This window comes from Pezoporus wallicus, unplaced genomic scaffold (assembly GCF_028554395.1).
Source record: "Pezoporus wallicus isolate ANWC-B61680 ecotype Strahan unplaced genomic scaffold, APGP_CSIRO_Pwel_v1 contig_3181, whole genome shotgun sequence".
NCBI classification, from domain to species: Eukaryota; Metazoa; Chordata; class Aves; order Psittaciformes; family Psittacidae; genus Pezoporus; species Pezoporus wallicus.
In genome coordinates, this window is record NW_026641700.1 from 5,846,464 (window position 1) to 5,864,127 (window position 17,664).

Consider the following 17,664-nt stretch of genomic DNA (forward strand, 5'->3'; position numbering starts at 1 on the left):
TAAAAGATGTGCAAAGGGGAATTCTTATCAGTTAGTGATGACCAGTAAATATGTTCATATGGGACAAACAAGAAATCACAAAAATGTGAGAAACCTCATATAATTGTGAATGGGAGAAGGAAGATCTGCAGTGATTGAGACATTTACTTCTGTTGCACCGTATTTTTCACGAAATTCTGTATACAACTTTGCTGCAACAAAGAGTGCGTTTTGCAGCAAGATGTATGTCTGTCATTACATATATGAATTCCGTAGCATGCTGTTCAGAGTTACATATATGCAATCTGTAAGTTTTAGGTTATAACAGGGTCACATATTTGACACAATTTTGTATTCTAGGACACATGAAGTTTTCAACATCTGTGGTTCCTATTTTAGGGCCCAATCTTGAAAATATAACGTGGATATACTTTACATGTACTGTCGTTCCACTGTCTGCCTTCATGTGTTTTTTTAATGACTTCTAAATAAACATGCATCATATAGAACTACCTTACATCTCTCTCAAAGAAGTGGGCATTTAATTCAGTTTAGAGGTTTCAAAATTAATGCTGCTGTTTCAGGATGATCTAATTCCAGGTCATTATGTTCTGGAATTGAAGTCTGGCTTGTTTATGTGCAGTAACCTGAAATAATATTAATTTTTTTGGAATATAGATGTAGTGCACATGCATGTAAAAATGTTTCTTAGCATCCGTGTTTTATTTTGTGTCATCATTTCCCTTTCAAAAAAATCCCAAACTTTAGAACTGTGTAAGCACCCTCTATGTTTCTGAGAGGGAATGTTGTTCTGGGTTTCTTTTCTTTTGCTTTGTAGTGCTCATGCAGAAGTATCAGTATAAGGTAGCTGAAAATGTGAGCTAAAAATGTGTTCTAGGCATCTGGGCATCTGTGTGAAATCAGTCTCTTTTCTCTGAAATCCCCAGGCTTAGTAAATAGAGTAGTAAATAGCTTTAAAGTGGAGTACATTTGCCCAAATGAGATGCAAAGACATCTCATCAGAACAGCTAATACTTATACTATACTGTAATTGTAATACGTAATATGTTTCTGTAATAAGTAACTCTTTGTTCTATAGTTGGACTTAGTTACCCTAAGCATAATAGAATGGTGAAACAAAATACCCAGTCATAAATACTGTAAAGTTGAATACATTTTCAAAGTCAAACTCAAACTATAATGAATCCCACAGTTCTTGCTTTGATACAAGAAAGCTTTTCTTATATATGTGAAATAGAAAAGTTTTCCATTTTTCCTCATTATTTTATTGATGATATATGAGCTTTAAATGGAGTTCAAAGTTCTGGGACAATATTTTTTAAAACATTTTCTAATAAATTGAGTTTCTAAAAGCTTCTCTTTATTTGGTGAAAGGAAATGTTAGCTCAAAACATGCAATGATGTTAAATAAATTGTCTGGAAATTTTCAGTTTAAAAACTTCAAAACGGTAGGAATAATAACAGAGCTCCTAACATACTATGTTCTAAAAATGTCAAATATAAGCACGGATAATAATACAGTACTGAAAGTATTTGGAAGTTTAAATTTAAATTTTTCAGATTCTTTTATGCCAACATATTTGAGGGTGGGGGAGAAGTTGCTGTTTTAGGAATTGATGGGGTTTTTTTTCCGTGTTCTATTATTATGTTCTCAAGGACATGATTTTTAAAAGGTATTATTTCTGCTATATTTTTCATTTTATTTTTATTTTAGTTTTGAAATCGTGTGTTACTCAGATAATATATTATTTGAAGGGAAGGGAGCATTTAGATGATTGATTATTTTTTATACATTTTAGACATTACAGATACATAATCATGTATTCTGTAATCTATTCTGTAAACTGTTCTGATCAGTTTTACATCTGTATCCAAGCACAGCTTTATTCATGGAGTGATAATCCTCAAAAGCCAAGTGTGGGGTTGTGTACCAAAGTATCTGTGAATTTTAATAAATTATCTTACGGGTTTCTTTGGAAAAAAATCATGTAAAACATCCTTTTTTGATATTTCAAATCAGAAGCATGAATATGTTAGTTCTTCTTCACCAATATAGATGTATATGCAGTTGCTGATGAAATCAGAATAGAGGAGAGGGTGCAGTGCAAAAATACATGTAATTTATATACTTCCCTTTCCTTCAAGAAGAACAAAAATGAAAAAACCTGTAAGACCTTTAAAACTAATGTCACTGTTGCACCAGGACCTAATTTTGACTGAAGAGTGTTCAAATAAGTATATTTTTATTGTGTTCCCACTTGAAGAATAGCTGTGTTCACAGTAGAAGTTGGATCCAGATGTGACTGTTACCAAGCCACTTAGTGAAGAAAAAGCACAGGTACAGAAGCACCAAGCTTATTACAAGGCAGCTGGCCAAAGTGTAAGATATTTCACCATTGAATTTCACCACCATACAGCTACTGCTGAGAGTGGATAAATTTCTACTGCACAGAATCTCCTTCCAGAAACTTTTTTTCCTATGCTTTATTCTTTATTCTTTTAAATCAAATAGACATATTCAGAGAAGGTGTCTTTGTTTTGGTTTACTGCTATTTTCTTTATCATTTTTAACAAAACTGCCACTCGGTTGGATTATATTATACACTTTGTTCTGAAGATACAGGAAGTCCAGACTAGTCCAATCCCATGCCATGGGCAGTGGCATTTCACTACGTCGTTTGAAGATGACTCAAAGCCCCTTACAACCTGACCTTGAACACTTTGAGGGATGCAATATCCACAGCTTCTCTGAGCAACCTCTTCCAGTGGCTCACCACCCTCACCTTAAAGAATTTTTCCTTATGTCCAATACAAATCTCCCTCTTTTAGTTTAAAACCATTACCCCTTGTCTCATCATAACAGGGTCTACTAAAATGTTTCTCCCCATCTTTCTTATAAGCCCCCTCTAAGTACTGAAAGGCCACAATAATGGCTCCCTAGAGCCTTCTCTTCTCCCTGCTGAACAACCCCAACTCTCTCAGCCTTTCCTCACAGGAGAGGTGCTCCATCCCTCTGACCATTTTCATGGCCTCTGGACTTACTCCAGCAGGTCCATGTCCTTCTTGTACTGGCGGCCCCAGAGCTGAACACAGGACTGAAGGTGGGGTCTCACGAGAGCAGAGAAGAGGGTCAGAATCACCTCCCTGGACGTGCTGGCTCTTCTCCTTTCGATGCAGCCCAGGATATTGTTGGCTTTGTGGGCTGCAGCACACGCTGCCAGCTCATGGGCAGCATACAGATCATTCTGAAACAAAGGGTACCAAGAGGTCTTTCAGCAAAGAGATCCCTTTAACCCAAGGTTCCCCAGCAAATAACACACTGGCAACAATGTTCTTTTCTGTAGATTTCTATGGGAAAAGGGGACAGCTGAATATGCGAGGAAAACCCTAAATATAAAATAAATATAAAATTCAGCAGACCTTCCTCAGTGAAGGTTTTTTAACTTCCTTTGGATAGTAAAGTTTCATTTTTAAGTTTAACTTTTAGGGATTAGAGGGGGCAAAGGTCATTGCCCAACAATTTGATTCCCCCTTCTTCCATTATTTGCTTCACTATTATACATTTCAAAATATTAATAATTAGGGTAGATGTCTTGTGGGTGAAAATACATTTCTTTTGTCAGGAGTCAAGTCTGCACCACTGAAGTAAAATAGCTTTTTAATATTTACTTTTCTCTATATCTGTGAGACAGTGAAGAGCTCTTCCAGGAAAAATAAAGAAAGAATAATTTTAATCCATTTTACATTGCAGAATAAAACACGTATTGATCTGTTTGAAGTAGAAATGTGTTCATCTCTACTACTTATTGTTTATGAAAGTATTTAGAATTTAGTATCAATTTTCAGTGTTTTTATTTCTTTGGTCAAAAGTCATCATGGTCAGAACTGCAGTGCAGTATCTTAAATTTGATTTACGTATGAGAATTTGATTGGGTATGTACGATGTGGTGCTAGTATTATACTCCTCTGAAAGAACTCTGATGGAGACCATTGTATTGTGTTCATTATGCCAGCTTTGTGACTTCAGGAAGAAAAAACACGTACCTGGATATGAGCAAGAAAAACAAAGGGTAGGGAAAAGAACAGGCAGAACAGATAAAGAATGAGTAGGATAAGTGAGTGCTTTACAAATGAAAGCAGATGTATGAAATTACAAGCTGTCGGATCAGCAACGGAAATGAAGATGATAAAGTGGTTCCCTACACAGATTATAATTATTCATTTTGCCCAGTCCTGCATCTTTTCCCCATAATCCTCTTGTTGAGGGAAAAAAGGTACAGGAGGATATGAGGCTTATTCGCCTGAAAGAAAAAAAGTAAAACGTTTAAATCTTTCTGTCCACAAAACAGTCCTTTATATTGCCTTTTATTGATTCAAAATAATTTTGTATTTGGAGTGATCCTTTCTGGTGGAGAGGCCTGATTAATTGAAAGTGTTTGCTACTACAGCTGAAGTTATCAGAATAGTAAAGGTTGTTCAAAATTTATTTACAATTGCTGTTGTTGGAAGCTGCCTTTACATTGCAGAGTGCAGGCATCATTAGCAGGCATTGCTTTGACAGCTGTGGCAGATGGATTGCCTGGTTTTAGATGGTGCAAAAGAAATGAAGTAGCTTACATAGACCTGCCTGAAAAGATTCCTTTAATAATTGCACTCATAATTAGATAGATTTGGGGAAAAAAAAAAAAAAAAAAAGGAAGACAATGACAAGCAAAGAACCATAGAGTGTACTACATAGATTCAGGTAAAATCAAATAGAACTACAACTAAATTATCAACTTTAGCAAAACATGCTGAAAATTTCCTGAAAGAGAAAAAAAACAAATGTATGTAATGTAAGCTAATGGTATATTACATTTTTTAAATATTTATGAAATTAAAATCTAGCCTTTTTCCTGCACATTTCATGTATAGTTTCTGAGTTATAAGCAAGAAGTTCATGAGTTCATTTTACATGTGTGTATATACATCTATGTGAGCATGTATACATATATGTACATAAGAACAACATAAAAAGATACTGCGGCAAAGAATTGTCAGTGAGGGAAAGTTACTGTAAAAGCAAGACCAAAGGTAAAATTTATCTCACAGATTATTATACTTAAATATCTATCTGCAGATGAGTGTCTGAAAAGTCAATGTCCATTTCAGAGTGTAGAACTGGTTCTTCAGGCTTCACTGACTGTATTGCCCTGACCTCTGCTGACTCAGGCAGGCTTTGGGTGCACAGCTACAGAGATCTAAATTTAGGCGTCTAAATCTAGAGCTAACATAAATGTCTATGACATAAAGTCAGTGGTAGCTTTAGCATTGCCCTTAATGATACTGGACAAAGGGTAGTCATGAAGCTTGATTATGCAATATATGAGCACTTATATATTGAGCACTTCTTTGAGTTCTAAGAGACTTAATGTGGAAAAAGACAGCTGAATCTGAATTATAATGAATCAACTGGAAAAGGTATTGATTTGGAATATCAGAATAAGATAGTAATATTTCACTAATATGTCATTTTTCTCCTTTTCTCTCTCTCTTTCTGACTTCATTTGCATTGTAGTGATTTCAAGTAATTATCAGACCTGTTTGGGACTTCTGATGCATTATCCACCTATTGGAGATGTTCACTCCCTTATCCTAAGAGCACTTTTTCTCCGAGATCCAAAGGTGAGATGCTCACTTTGTAAATACAGAAAATAAATCTCTGCAATAAAATGTTTTCAATACTATGAAGTTAATAACAACCTGCATTTTGGGGACTATGTTGTTTTTTCAAGTTTCTTCTTACCTGACCAGAAGATCAAGAGTTGGTAACTAAGAGTAGAAGCAAGTTCCTTTACTCTTCAAAGAATTCTATTCTACTGCTTTGGTAGACTTATCCAGGAGCTCTCATAACTGCATATTTTTACATTCTTTAGAATAACTTTGCTTGGTATTCTGTACAGACACCAAGTGTACTTTTGAGGGAACCAGGTTTTATATAGTAATCGTGTAAGCTATATAAGAAATTGTTATGCAGTTTCATCGGCAAGACCTTTTTCATGGGATTACTGCAGATTAATCACTGTTAATTCCTGAAGTGCTACCTCTGCCCAGTATATAATAGTTATGTGATGGTTTTCAGTTAAAAATAAGAGACTGCTTTTCCAGCCTGAAAAGATCCATATGAATAAAATGCACGCATTCATAATTTTTATGTTACATATTACTAGCACGCGGTTTCTGACATACTCATCAGGACTAAAGGAAAGCAAACCTCTTTATTTCAGAATTGCATGTGCATATATGTGGTGATAATATCAAGCAGATATCCACCATACAGTGGATAAAGTGTTTGAGATGAAACTATATACCTTTATCTTTGTAGTACTGAGATATTTGGCAGATAGCAGAATTTGTGCTGCTTGTTTTGAACTGTCTTTGTGCACGTCCCATTAGTAGGCTGCCAGTGTAAAGTCTGATTTGCCTCATCTTGATGCACGTCACCTTTGTAAGTGAAAAATTCATCATTTCTGCACTCTGACTAGCTTCTGCAAAATTTCATTCAGTACCAATGTTTACACTTTTATGGATTAAGAAAGAAATTGTCTCTTTGTTTCTGTATCAGTTTTTTGCAGAAATCTGCATCCTTACAGCTGCTTTCTTCATTCCTCTTGGCACAAAGGTTTCTTTCATGATGAGAAGTAAAATATATCATCTTTTCAGTACGTAAGAAAGTTTGTAATGTTAGATCTCAGGAATCTTTCTTAAGATTTCCGCATCAGTCTGTGAAATCAGACTGCCCAGACTGTCTTATCAAAACAAGATAGAAGTATTTTTTTTAGAGGGAAGATGCAGGGGGAGGAAAATTGTGCCAAGGTATCAAACTAGATCCAGTATGTAATCTGTCATTTATTTAAAGTGTATGTTAAGAGATAGAATAATTAATAATTATTCAGCTGTCCTCCACAGCATCCTAAGTGGTATACAAAATACCTTACCAGCTAAAGGGGGCAAAAATGAACCACTGACTTCCTGCAAAAGCTTAATTACTGTTCTGCTCCTTATGCTCATGTCTTCAACAGAATGAAGTTGCCAGGTTCATTAAGGCCTCCATGTCCAATTAATTAGCACTCTTAGGTGTACCTTGAACCCCTTTTGGAATATAGTGGATGTAGTTCCTACCATGTCTTTCAGGTAGTGAATAACTACTTAAAGCTCTTTCATACCAAGACCTCTAGTTGGTTTGTCAATTTAAATATGATTAATTGCAATTTTTCCTCATTTCTGAGGTGTAGTTATCTGCTTGGAAAATACTCTGAATGTTAGGAAGCTGGAATTTCCAGAGAATGAAGAGCCCTCTGGGACTTCCAGCCACTTCTCATTTTATGTTGTACCTTTGGGTTGAGACTGCATAAACAGATCTGGACTTCTTACAGTATAAGGAATTTAAACTGTTCTAAAGGATCCCTCTAAAAGAAAAAAAATAGAAATAGCTCCTGATCTGAGAAAGAAATGTGTTTTCAGTGCTATGACTTGAGTACCTGTTTCTTATCTTTCCATAGGTATGATTTAAAGTTTCACTTGTGTGTCTTTAAGCATATATTGGTTCAATCCAAAGTATTACTGAAATGGAAGTCTCATTATTCTGTGAGACCTACACATAAAAATTTTCCAAGTCTGTCAAAAATTTTTATTGCATGTAATGAAGGGATATGAGTCTTTACTCAACAAGACATTATGGGTGCTGTAGTACTCTAAAATCAGTTGACAGATTATGTACCAGCATATGTGGGAAAATTCTGATCCCTGTTTTTTTTCTGCATAAAGATAATTCAGTTTGCCTTTATTCCCTGAGCAGATAAAAGGAGATTGGAAGAAAAGACAAGGAGATGTTAGTCAGTAGTGTAACTTGTAAGTGATGATTAACAAATTCAGTGCCTAATGATTTTTTTTCCACTTTTGATGTTTTCCTGTACATTGTTCCAACACCAACGTCTAGTTTCTAATGGGAAATTCCATTTAGTTCAATGCAATTTAGATCTCATGACCCAGGGCTGAGTTGTTCTGCATGGCATTTCTTGCAAGATTTCTCTTGGGGTTTAATGTATGAATTTGGGGAAATCTTCTGTGGGAGACTGTTGCATGGTCCAGTGTCTTATTTCATTGTTTGTTGAACATAGCAAGAATGTTTAGTGTCGGTCTGAATATCTGGGAGAGTCTTGCTCTCTGACGCTTGGAGCAGCTTTCCAGCCACTCTTCCCCAAGCCTGTAGTTTTGCATGGAGTTGTCGTCACCCAAATGCAGGACCCAGCACTTTGCTTTGTTGAACCTCATACCACTGGCCACAGCCCAAAGACATGGATAAACAGGAATCTGCCTCTTGCAGGTTTGTTAACATACATTGTCTTTGAAGTTAATTTTGCAGCTAGATAAATCCCAAATAATCTCACTGAGGAGAAGTTGTGGCGTATTTGGACTAAGAAAGTTTGGTGATACATACATAAAACTGAAAAGTTCTCGAGGAACAATCCTGTCATAAATAGTGAAGTAGTTAAAATGAACCTGATACAGCCTTTCAACCTGTAACTTCCAATTCTAGAGATAATCTGTGTTTGCTTGTCTAATAACATGCGTTATTTCTTCTGTTTTCATGGTCTGACATAACAGGTATCTTCTTACCGTTCTGATTTGCCTTGTAGACTATCAGGAGAGTTAAACTTTGCCTTGATGAACCTGTCACATTTTGTTTACTTCTTTTCACTGCAGTCGTCATCAGGAGAGCAACCTAAATGCCAAATGAAAGCTATTCTTAAAAGATGGTGGCTTTTTCTTTTTCTTTTTTTCCGAAAGGTGGACAAATTAGTGACCTTTTGTGGAATCAAACATAGGAGAAGCCTTAGCATTGTCCAGTAATAACAGTAATATGAAAAATAATTAGTGCTTGACATTTATCTCATGCATGGAGCAGCTCTGCTTTTCACTTTGTGAACCCCAGCTGGCAGTTGGCATGATAGGATGTTTTAGATACCACGTCTTTGATATATTCCAGCACTACAGAAGAGAAATACAAATCTCCCTAATAGCCGAAAACAAGTTAATGCACTTGTCCGTGAAGGGGGGCCTGGGAGGTACTAATTTTACAGTCATGAGAATGGATCAATGCAGAATAATTGAATCTCAGCCTTTTCTGTGTTTGGCTAACTCCAGTTCTTAGGATAATGTGGAATGAAAAGCTCAAACCAGTGTTGTTGTCTTTGCATAGAATGATAAAGCTAACCTGCTTAGCAGAGTATTTGTTTCACATTTCTAATCTTTGAACAGATAATTACCTCATTTATATGAAAGTTAACTTCTATGCACTTACAGTCCTTCGTAGAACTTCCTGTGGAAGAACAAGCTATTGAAAGTATGTATGCGTGAAATGACAAAATAAGGGAAGGTTTTTTTTGTGCGTATCCTTTGTGTGTATCCAAAAGCCTTTACTGAAGGTGTGTCTCTGTGCATTTAATATCCCATGAGTGGCCAATTTACTTCATTTTTTTTTCATTATCAAAACCATTGAGCACTGTTAATTTTCAAAACAAAGGCTACAAAATTAAGAAGTAGAGATACAGAAATAGGGCAGTGGAAAAATATAAAGTGATTAAAAAACATAGTTCTAACTAGAGTTGTTCAAATAAAAAAAAAATTAAAAAAACCAATTAGAAACAAAAGTCATAGAAAATGTGAACATATTGTGTGCCTTAAATAACCAGATGTTCTTTCCTTCCTGAAGGCAGCCAGGGCTAGGAACAAAAGGCTTAAAACTATTGTTTTAAGTTAACTGTGAATTTTGCAAATCTGTTTTCACCCTTTAGCAAATAAAATTCTAATACAGCAACATGAGCAATGTAATTTTCATCGTTGGGTGTTCTTATTTGTATGTTGTTCCATGTCGAAGTGTTAACCTTATCATAGTGACTTATTAGAAAACTGAAGCACTACATAGAGCATTACAGTTTCACATTGCATACTAAGAACCTGACAACCATCTTTTGTCTGAAAGCTTACTGTATTTATTCCCAATATGTTTGTAAAATAAGTTAGCTTTCAGATACTTTAATGTCATGAGTTACCCTATTCATTGAGCAAGCTATTTAGAAGACAGCTTTATCATAAGCCATTGATTCAAAAAAAGAAAAAAGTTGTTGTGCTTGGTTGATGGGAATTAGTTTGTTATCCTAATAATATTCTAGTTACTGCTGCTGATATTTTTTCAACGTTGTATTTTAAGCTATTTGCTGACATTGAGAGGGGCCGTATAATAATATTAAATTCTAACTAAATCCTTGATGAAGCCTACATGACATTTCACAGAAGTTGTATTAGTTTGTCATGAATGAAGTTACAGGAACTGCCAGAAAACTTAAGCAATAATATCTGGTCATGATTACTCATATAACGATTAGTTGAAGAAATCTGTATTCCGGCTTTTAACACTTTTCACAATCTGAGCAATGAGTGACAGGGGGAAAACACATTACTGAAATTTTGAACTGAACTCTTTGTACATTTATTTTCAGCTGAATTTTCTTCTTAAGTAGCTGCCACCATCTCAGAGTTTTCTCCAAGCTAGTTTCATGTGCCTGAAAGGCTGTTGAGTTTCACTTTCTTCTTCTTCAGATAAATTCTTTTCTATACACTCATTAGCTGAGGTGCCGCTGCAGAGCTGCAACTGTCCTTTGAAAGCTGCCGTTATGTCAGGATTGTTTGTTTTGCTGTTTGTGGCAGGAGAAAAGCAGGTTTGGGGTTGTTTTGTTTGTTTGTTAGTTAGCATTGTGTGTGCAATCTGGCATTAATTACCTCTCTTTAATGACCAGATTGCAGCCAATCAGAAGTTGGGATCTGGCACTGTTTGGGCATTAGGAGCTCATTAATTTGTACCTACACGCAGAGGTACTGCTGGGGTGCGGAGCCCATTTTGTTAGAGGGGTACCAGAAAGGGGGAGGGGGGCTCTGAACAAATGTTTTCTTTTCTCCAAGGATTTTTTGATCATGAAAAACGGGACTGATAATTCGGGAGATTTGCAATAATACATTAGGGGGTTTAGCTGTACGAAAAGCATCAGGAAGCTGGGATAATGAATATCCCAGTGCACTGCTAGCTGGCAGTATGGGTAAGGTCACATACACTTTAACTGAGAGTTGCCTTGACAAGGGATATGGCTGATAAAGGAAACAAGGTTTTCCAGAAAAGCTAAGTACGTGTTTCTTCATCTGGGAGAGAAGGAATTAGGAGAAACAGAAATAAATGTATTTACTTTCAGTGATTCAACTTCTGTTTGCCTTGATTTCTAAAAGTTTAAGATCTTCATCCTTAATGCAATGTAGATTTTTATGAAGAAAAACATGTCAGGATCTTCAAATCAACCTCTGGTTTTATAACCACATTCAATTCCTTGTAACAAACCCAAGCATTTTTAAGGTCTGACTTCCCCATTTGCAAATACGGTAAGGTTAGATGTAATCTAAACACCTCACTTTGAATACATCAATGTTATTTTCTGTAACTGCATGCTAAGCTTTTAAATGTGGGCCTGTACAACTAAGAACTGAACATATTTTACATGAAAAAGACATGATATTAACTTGTTCTTTGTTTACACTCGTGTTCTTAAAATCAGTAACTTTTGCTTTCCATGCTTTGTTCTAACAGTTCTTGTTTTAAATACTAGGTTATTTTGTTTCATTAATAGAATAAGGTATGACAGGCAACTATGAGTTTAATGATAAATTACTTGGAATAACCATGTTGCCATAGTATCACATAAAAATAGTAAGTGTACCATGAATTTAAAACCCTCTTAATTTTTGTACATTTGTTTCAAAACCTTCATTCCCAGTGCACCTATGCATTTTAAAATATAAAAAGGCTAGTGGTCAGTACTCACAGTATAGTAACTTCGTCATCTCAAAGTTCATTGCAATCTCCCCTGATATGTTAACCATTTAATTGACATACCATAAAATAGTCATCCTCTTGAAAGTATCCTGTACATCACAAATAATATTTTCAGGAAAAAAGCTCGGAAGGTGATTCATTACTCATCTAGACAAAGCTTTTCAAATGAGAAATCTTTCAAAGTCTTTCTCATTCCTCAGTATCATATGTAACACAGTAGTCATCACTTGAAGGAGAACACTGATCTCTTAGATTGCCAATGACAATGCAGTTTGCAGTATTGTCCTCTCTTCAGTGTTGTATGCCCAGGATGGTCGTTTGGGTAAGAACCCACAAATATTGATTCAATCTAAGTTAAGCACCTATTACATTTAAATAAGTAGGAAAATGGTGGGAAATAATACAGAATAAAGCAGTTTCCTGAATAGTGACACCTCTCATAGTTAAAGCAAAGCTGTGCCACAGGTAAGTGCAGAAACTAAGGACTTCCCAGGTCTATCTAGGGCTGGGTGGGGTGGTGCTGCAGTCTGCGCCTGGCAGTTGAAAGCAGAGCCCAGCAAGGAGGGCAAGCTGACTCCATTGTTCTCATTGCTGGTCTTGGGTGACCCAGCAGGAAGGCTGCTAGCCTTGAGGGTGGTGAGGAGTTGGTGGCTTGGCTGGTGATTTCTGGGAGAGTGGAGTAGTACAGAGCCTGTCAGAGGAGATGGCTAAAGACAAGTTAGTAATAATAGTGTCTACTTCCGACTAATGCTAAAACAAGTATGTAATAGTGTAGGCAATTGCTTGATAATGTAGTCGGACTGATTGCAAACACAAGGGGGGGGGGGGGGAAGGTGTTTCCATTTTTTAATCTTCTCTGAAGATTTCATACTTATGCTTTTTATCACCTTGTCTTCCCCATTAAATAGAAGGCATGAGACAATGTCATAGAAGGCCAGAGCGACAACTGGGAAAGATTGAGAATAGAGAAGGAATTCATAAGCTCTGCCATGTTAAGGGCAAGTACTTTAGAGAGGTAAGATAGAAGAGAATGCTTCCTTTGGAAGCCAAAACTTTAAACTGTTCTTTCTATTTGAGCAAGTTGATATGATATCGTTCTGAGGGCAATCTGGCTGCGACATCTGTCACCCCATTGATTGCCAGAGTTGATTCGGCTGATCTGGCTGGCTAGGCGGGTGTCCCCTTCTTCCCTCACCACTCCACGTGCATCCCTCCCGAAGCTGCGCGCTCAGTCAAGGAGGACGACCTTCCCCGATACAGGAGGTACCATTCAGCAGTCACAGGTATACGGTAGCTGCGCTCCCCTGCTAGAACCTCCAAACAAACTCAAGGTCCAGTTGTAGGAGAACATAGGGTAGTCCAGCTTCCAAGACTGCAGACACAACCAAGTGAGGTGCTGCACGTGGCAGTCTGCCATTCTTTTTTTATATAGTGGGCATGACATGCTGTGGTGTGAAATACTTCTTTGGTCAGTTTCAGTCAGGTGTCCTGTCTCTGCTTCCTCCTGGCTTCCCCTCCTCCCTGGCAGAGCATGAGACTCAAAGTCCTTGGTCAGAGTAAACATTACTGAGCAGCAACTAAAAACATCGGTGTTATCAGCACTGTTCCCAGGCTGAGAGTCAAAAACACAGCACTGCACCAGCTCCTAAAACAGAGAAAAATGACTGCTACTGCTGAACCCAGGACAATAGGAAAGTAAAAGTAATTCTGATTGTACCTGATGCTAAAGCAAGAAGCTGGAGCACTTTAAGCTCTTAATTACTTCAGCTACCAATAAAACTTATTGCTTGTGAATTTCTTGGGGCTGTTTCTTTCAAATGATTTGTTTACTTCTGCTTAGAAGTCATCTAAAGCTACTGACCCTCTCCTAAAGAGTAATGATGTTGTTTATAAAATTACACTAATAAAATGTATTTTAACCATGTTAGAGTGAGGTGATTATGGTTCTTCTTATGTGCAACCTGACAATTCAATTAATCACTTCTAGTTTGCAAGGTAGTTTATCAAAAGGAAGCACTTAAAGCACTTTGATTCTACCTAATCAAAAGTTCTCTGTATAATAATTTATTTATTTGACTAAAATTTGCAAAACACAAACTGTGAGTTATATAAAAATAGATTTATAACTTTTCAATAATGTATGATAGATTAGCTACGGAATCATGTACCATCTATTATGATGGAGTTTCAGTTCAGTCTCTTCTGATATAAATGTAGATATACTGATGGTGTATTGACTTATTTATAGTAAATATTAATATATTAATTCTTGTATACAAAGCTATTAAGAGTACATTTGTATTGGGAAACACTTCTCAAAAAGAACAAAACATTTTCAAGTAGGAGTGAGAATAGCAGATTTTATCTTTTGCTGTAACTTTTTATGGGAAATTCACATCTATGTTTGGAGATTTGATGTCTTTGTCCTTTGTCTTTTTTAAGGAGCAGTAGTGATCAAAATGGGTCTAATTATTGAAGTCTCAAAATGAGAGGAGTTGCTTGTACCACAGTACCAGAACTTTGGCTCTTTTCTGTGTTTTAGAGGAAAAGACTTCAACATCATGCTCCTTTTGCTGCGGTGTGTGCATGGGGCTCTTTGAAAGATCCTTTTTCACGACCTTTTTGAATTGTTTTATGTATCACATTACACACAGATCATAAATTAATCTGGGGTTTTTTTCCATGTAGCAGAAATAACCAAATAGCACCTTAGAATGTCCTTGTTTTCCCTGATAGGTGAAATTTGTGTACAAGCATGTATCTGGAGAAGATATAATGCTGTAAGTGTGGTTTTAAGGGTTTATGCAGGTTGTCCAAAACGAGTGCCAATAAAACCATAATGTGGTAGCTTTTCTGTACATAAAGATGTCATATTTTAAATCTCATAATTTGAAGCATTCCAGGGTTTAAAGCAAGGCTTGCTGTGTGTTCCCTTCAAAAGCCTGGATCCATCCTCCACAATGTTGTAAAACTCCTGTTCTTAACCGTGAGGGGCTGCAAGATGCCAGAGCATAAATCTGTCATGGGGTAGGGCTGAACACTGTCAGATTTATACCTCACTATTTAGTTAATTTACTTCTGAAAACTAAGGGTTCAGCTGAAAAATAGGCAACTAAATTAAGAGGCAGATTTAAAAGGTACTTAAGCAATCCTGTTGATGCAAGATGGGGATTTTACGCAGGTTATGAACTTGAACGTTGACAGGTCGGAGTCTTCTTGTCTGGGATATCAATAAAAGCTGATCTGGTAGGATTTGATCACCTGTTAAAATACAATGTGCTATAAAACTATAAATAAAATTTAAGAAAAGGCTTCCCAGTAGGTTAGAAGCCAAAATATGCAACTAGAAATTTCTTTCAGTCAAATCACTGGAGCATTTTTAAATCTCTCTTGTCATTTTTTTCACTTCTTCATCTCTTGTCATAGAATGCCCATGTGAGAGAAGGCTTGTGTGTATGAAGTTAAAAACAGACCATAACGCATGGTATTTAAAATATCTTCCTGGTATCTGAAATTTCTAGTTGCCAGGGGAATGGAGGGTTGTCACGTAACAAAACTGGAGATATTTTATTTCAGCTTGATCAGAGTTCAGAGGTTTCTTCCTGCCTTGACCCAGTTAACTGAATTTTCTTTCCTTTGCGGTTTTTTCCTGGGAATTTTTGTCGTTTCAAGGAAAAAAAAAAAAAGCAAAAAAGCACTCCCTGGTTTTCTTTAGAAACAATTAAATATGATTATTCTTCATGCTGTTATTGCATTATAAATAACAAGCTCTGCAATTGAGACCCATAGTATCTTTATGAAAAATGTAAACAGGAAGCATTATTCCCAGTTTGAGGATTATGGGTTTCCTGTGATAAAAGGAAGTTCTTTATTAGGATACTCTTTATGTTGTGCTGCTTTCATACATAGAGTTGATAGATGCAGATATATTATCCAAAATATTTTGGATAATATTTTGCTATTGGCCTTGAACCACTTTTGAACTGGCAGTAGTGCGTTATGTCTTCTAATGTCTCACTGGGTTTCTTTTCTTTTTAGTAGGTATTTAAGTCAGAGGTTTGAAGGTGGATAGAATAACTTTTGTGCTCCAGTGTGTTGCTTGTTCTACAGAAGGTGTAACTAGGGAAGAGGAAGATGAGGAGGTGAAAGGAAAGTTTTGTTTGGGGAATGTCATTTCCTTTGAGTGCTCAAGGGTTTGGGGTGGGTTGGTTGTTTAGTATACAAAATATTGTGGTATGTTTATGTAATGTTAAGCCATTGCTTGTACTGTGCAAGTCTAGTCATAGAGTGGAGACAGCTGCTTGGATGGATACCTGACAGAAAAATAAAAAGAGGGAAGGTAAAATTCTCTGTACAGCTAGGCCATTAGATAATCATTAGTATGCACTTCATATTAATTATTAGTACCTAATAGAAAAACTGCTGCCAGACTGCGCAAACTGTGTTCCCGATCCACGCTTCAGCTGCTATGTTTCAGCTCTATCCCCAGGCCAGATTTTTGTCATGTTTGTATCATATTTATTGAAGAAAGAATCATAGGTGATAAAAGAAGGAAAAGCTAAACCTTTGCTGACAACCCCAGCCATTACTGAATATAGGAGTCATATACTCCTCCAACTTTCGTTAGAAACAAATGAAAGGAAAAACATTAGGAATTCCATACAAAAATATCTAAGACTGTATGAGAAATATGAAAAAAACAACAAACCAATATTGCCCTGTCAGCTAAAGAGGGAAAAAAAGGAACAAACTGTTCCTTAAAAATATTTTCATAAAAAGAACAACACTGCACCATTATCCTTTTCTTATATATAAAAATGTTTAGTTCAGTCTGTTCTTTGGTTCAGGCTTAAAATATTAATTTTTTAGAAAAAAAAATTTGTATTTGGCAACATTTGTTTAATATAAAGAAAAAAGTACTTTTAAAAAATCCCGTTTGGCTCTAGTGAGGTTATTATTTTGGTTAGCTTATTGCTGCATGTATGTATAATTCACTGCTGCTGTTTTGTTTGTTTTTTCTCTGTTTCATTTAGGTTATCTAGTTTCAGATACAGTCTATTAAGTGGAGTATTTTTCAGTAGCTCAGGTTTTCCCACCTGTCTACCCTAAAACACCTGCAACATATGTTTGTGTAACCCTGCAGTGCTTTGTGGTTTGGGCCTTGAGAAATTCCCCCAGAGCTTTTTGCTTATAAACAGCTGAGCAATTCATTTCTCTAATGACGAGTGCTTTTCCCTTGGCGTTGAAGCAATAGCGTGTTCGCTGAAATAAGTCTCATTTTTTCTTCAGACATATTGAAATTCTTTTTTCATTTTTGTCTCTTATTCTGAGCCTTCAGACTTTGTGCAAAATTGTGTTTGATTTTTTTTTTCCCTGTTAATAATACTGAACAGAGAAGTGGGGAACCACCTCGGCAAAGGAGAAGAAAGAGTGTTACAGAGATTCTTCCACTTGCATCTGCATGTCAGCTTTTACAAATAATGTGTATTGAGATGGTGAAATGTAATATTACATTGCAGTAACTGATTTTCCTAATATGTTGTAGAACAGTCTGCCTGTGACTTCTGTCATGCACAAGCATGCTTTGCTATATCCTATCTGTTCTGTAGGTAATATTCTGTAACGTGGTATGTCTCCAGAGACCAGGGAGGAAAAAGGTTATACTGGGGAATTTGAGTGCATAGAGTACGATCCTTAGCTGTTGGGAATTGCTTTTCAGCAGTTTATGCAAGTTTAGGGAATCT

General features: G+C 36.3%; 1 protein-coding gene across 6 annotated transcripts in view; it reads left to right on the forward strand.

The window, feature by feature from the left end:
• Positions 1-17,664, forward strand: part of TBC1D5 (TBC1 domain family member 5) — a 251,111-nt gene that overhangs the window by 172,150 nt on the left and 61,297 nt on the right. For all 6 annotated transcript variants that reach the window (XM_057424934.1, XM_057424935.1, XM_057424936.1 and 3 more), the window contains one exon: positions 5,558-5,664. In XM_057424934.1, the coding sequence (XP_057280917.1) occupies positions 5,558-5,664 (107 nt within the window). The remainder of the gene's footprint in view (positions 1-5,557; positions 5,665-17,664) is intronic.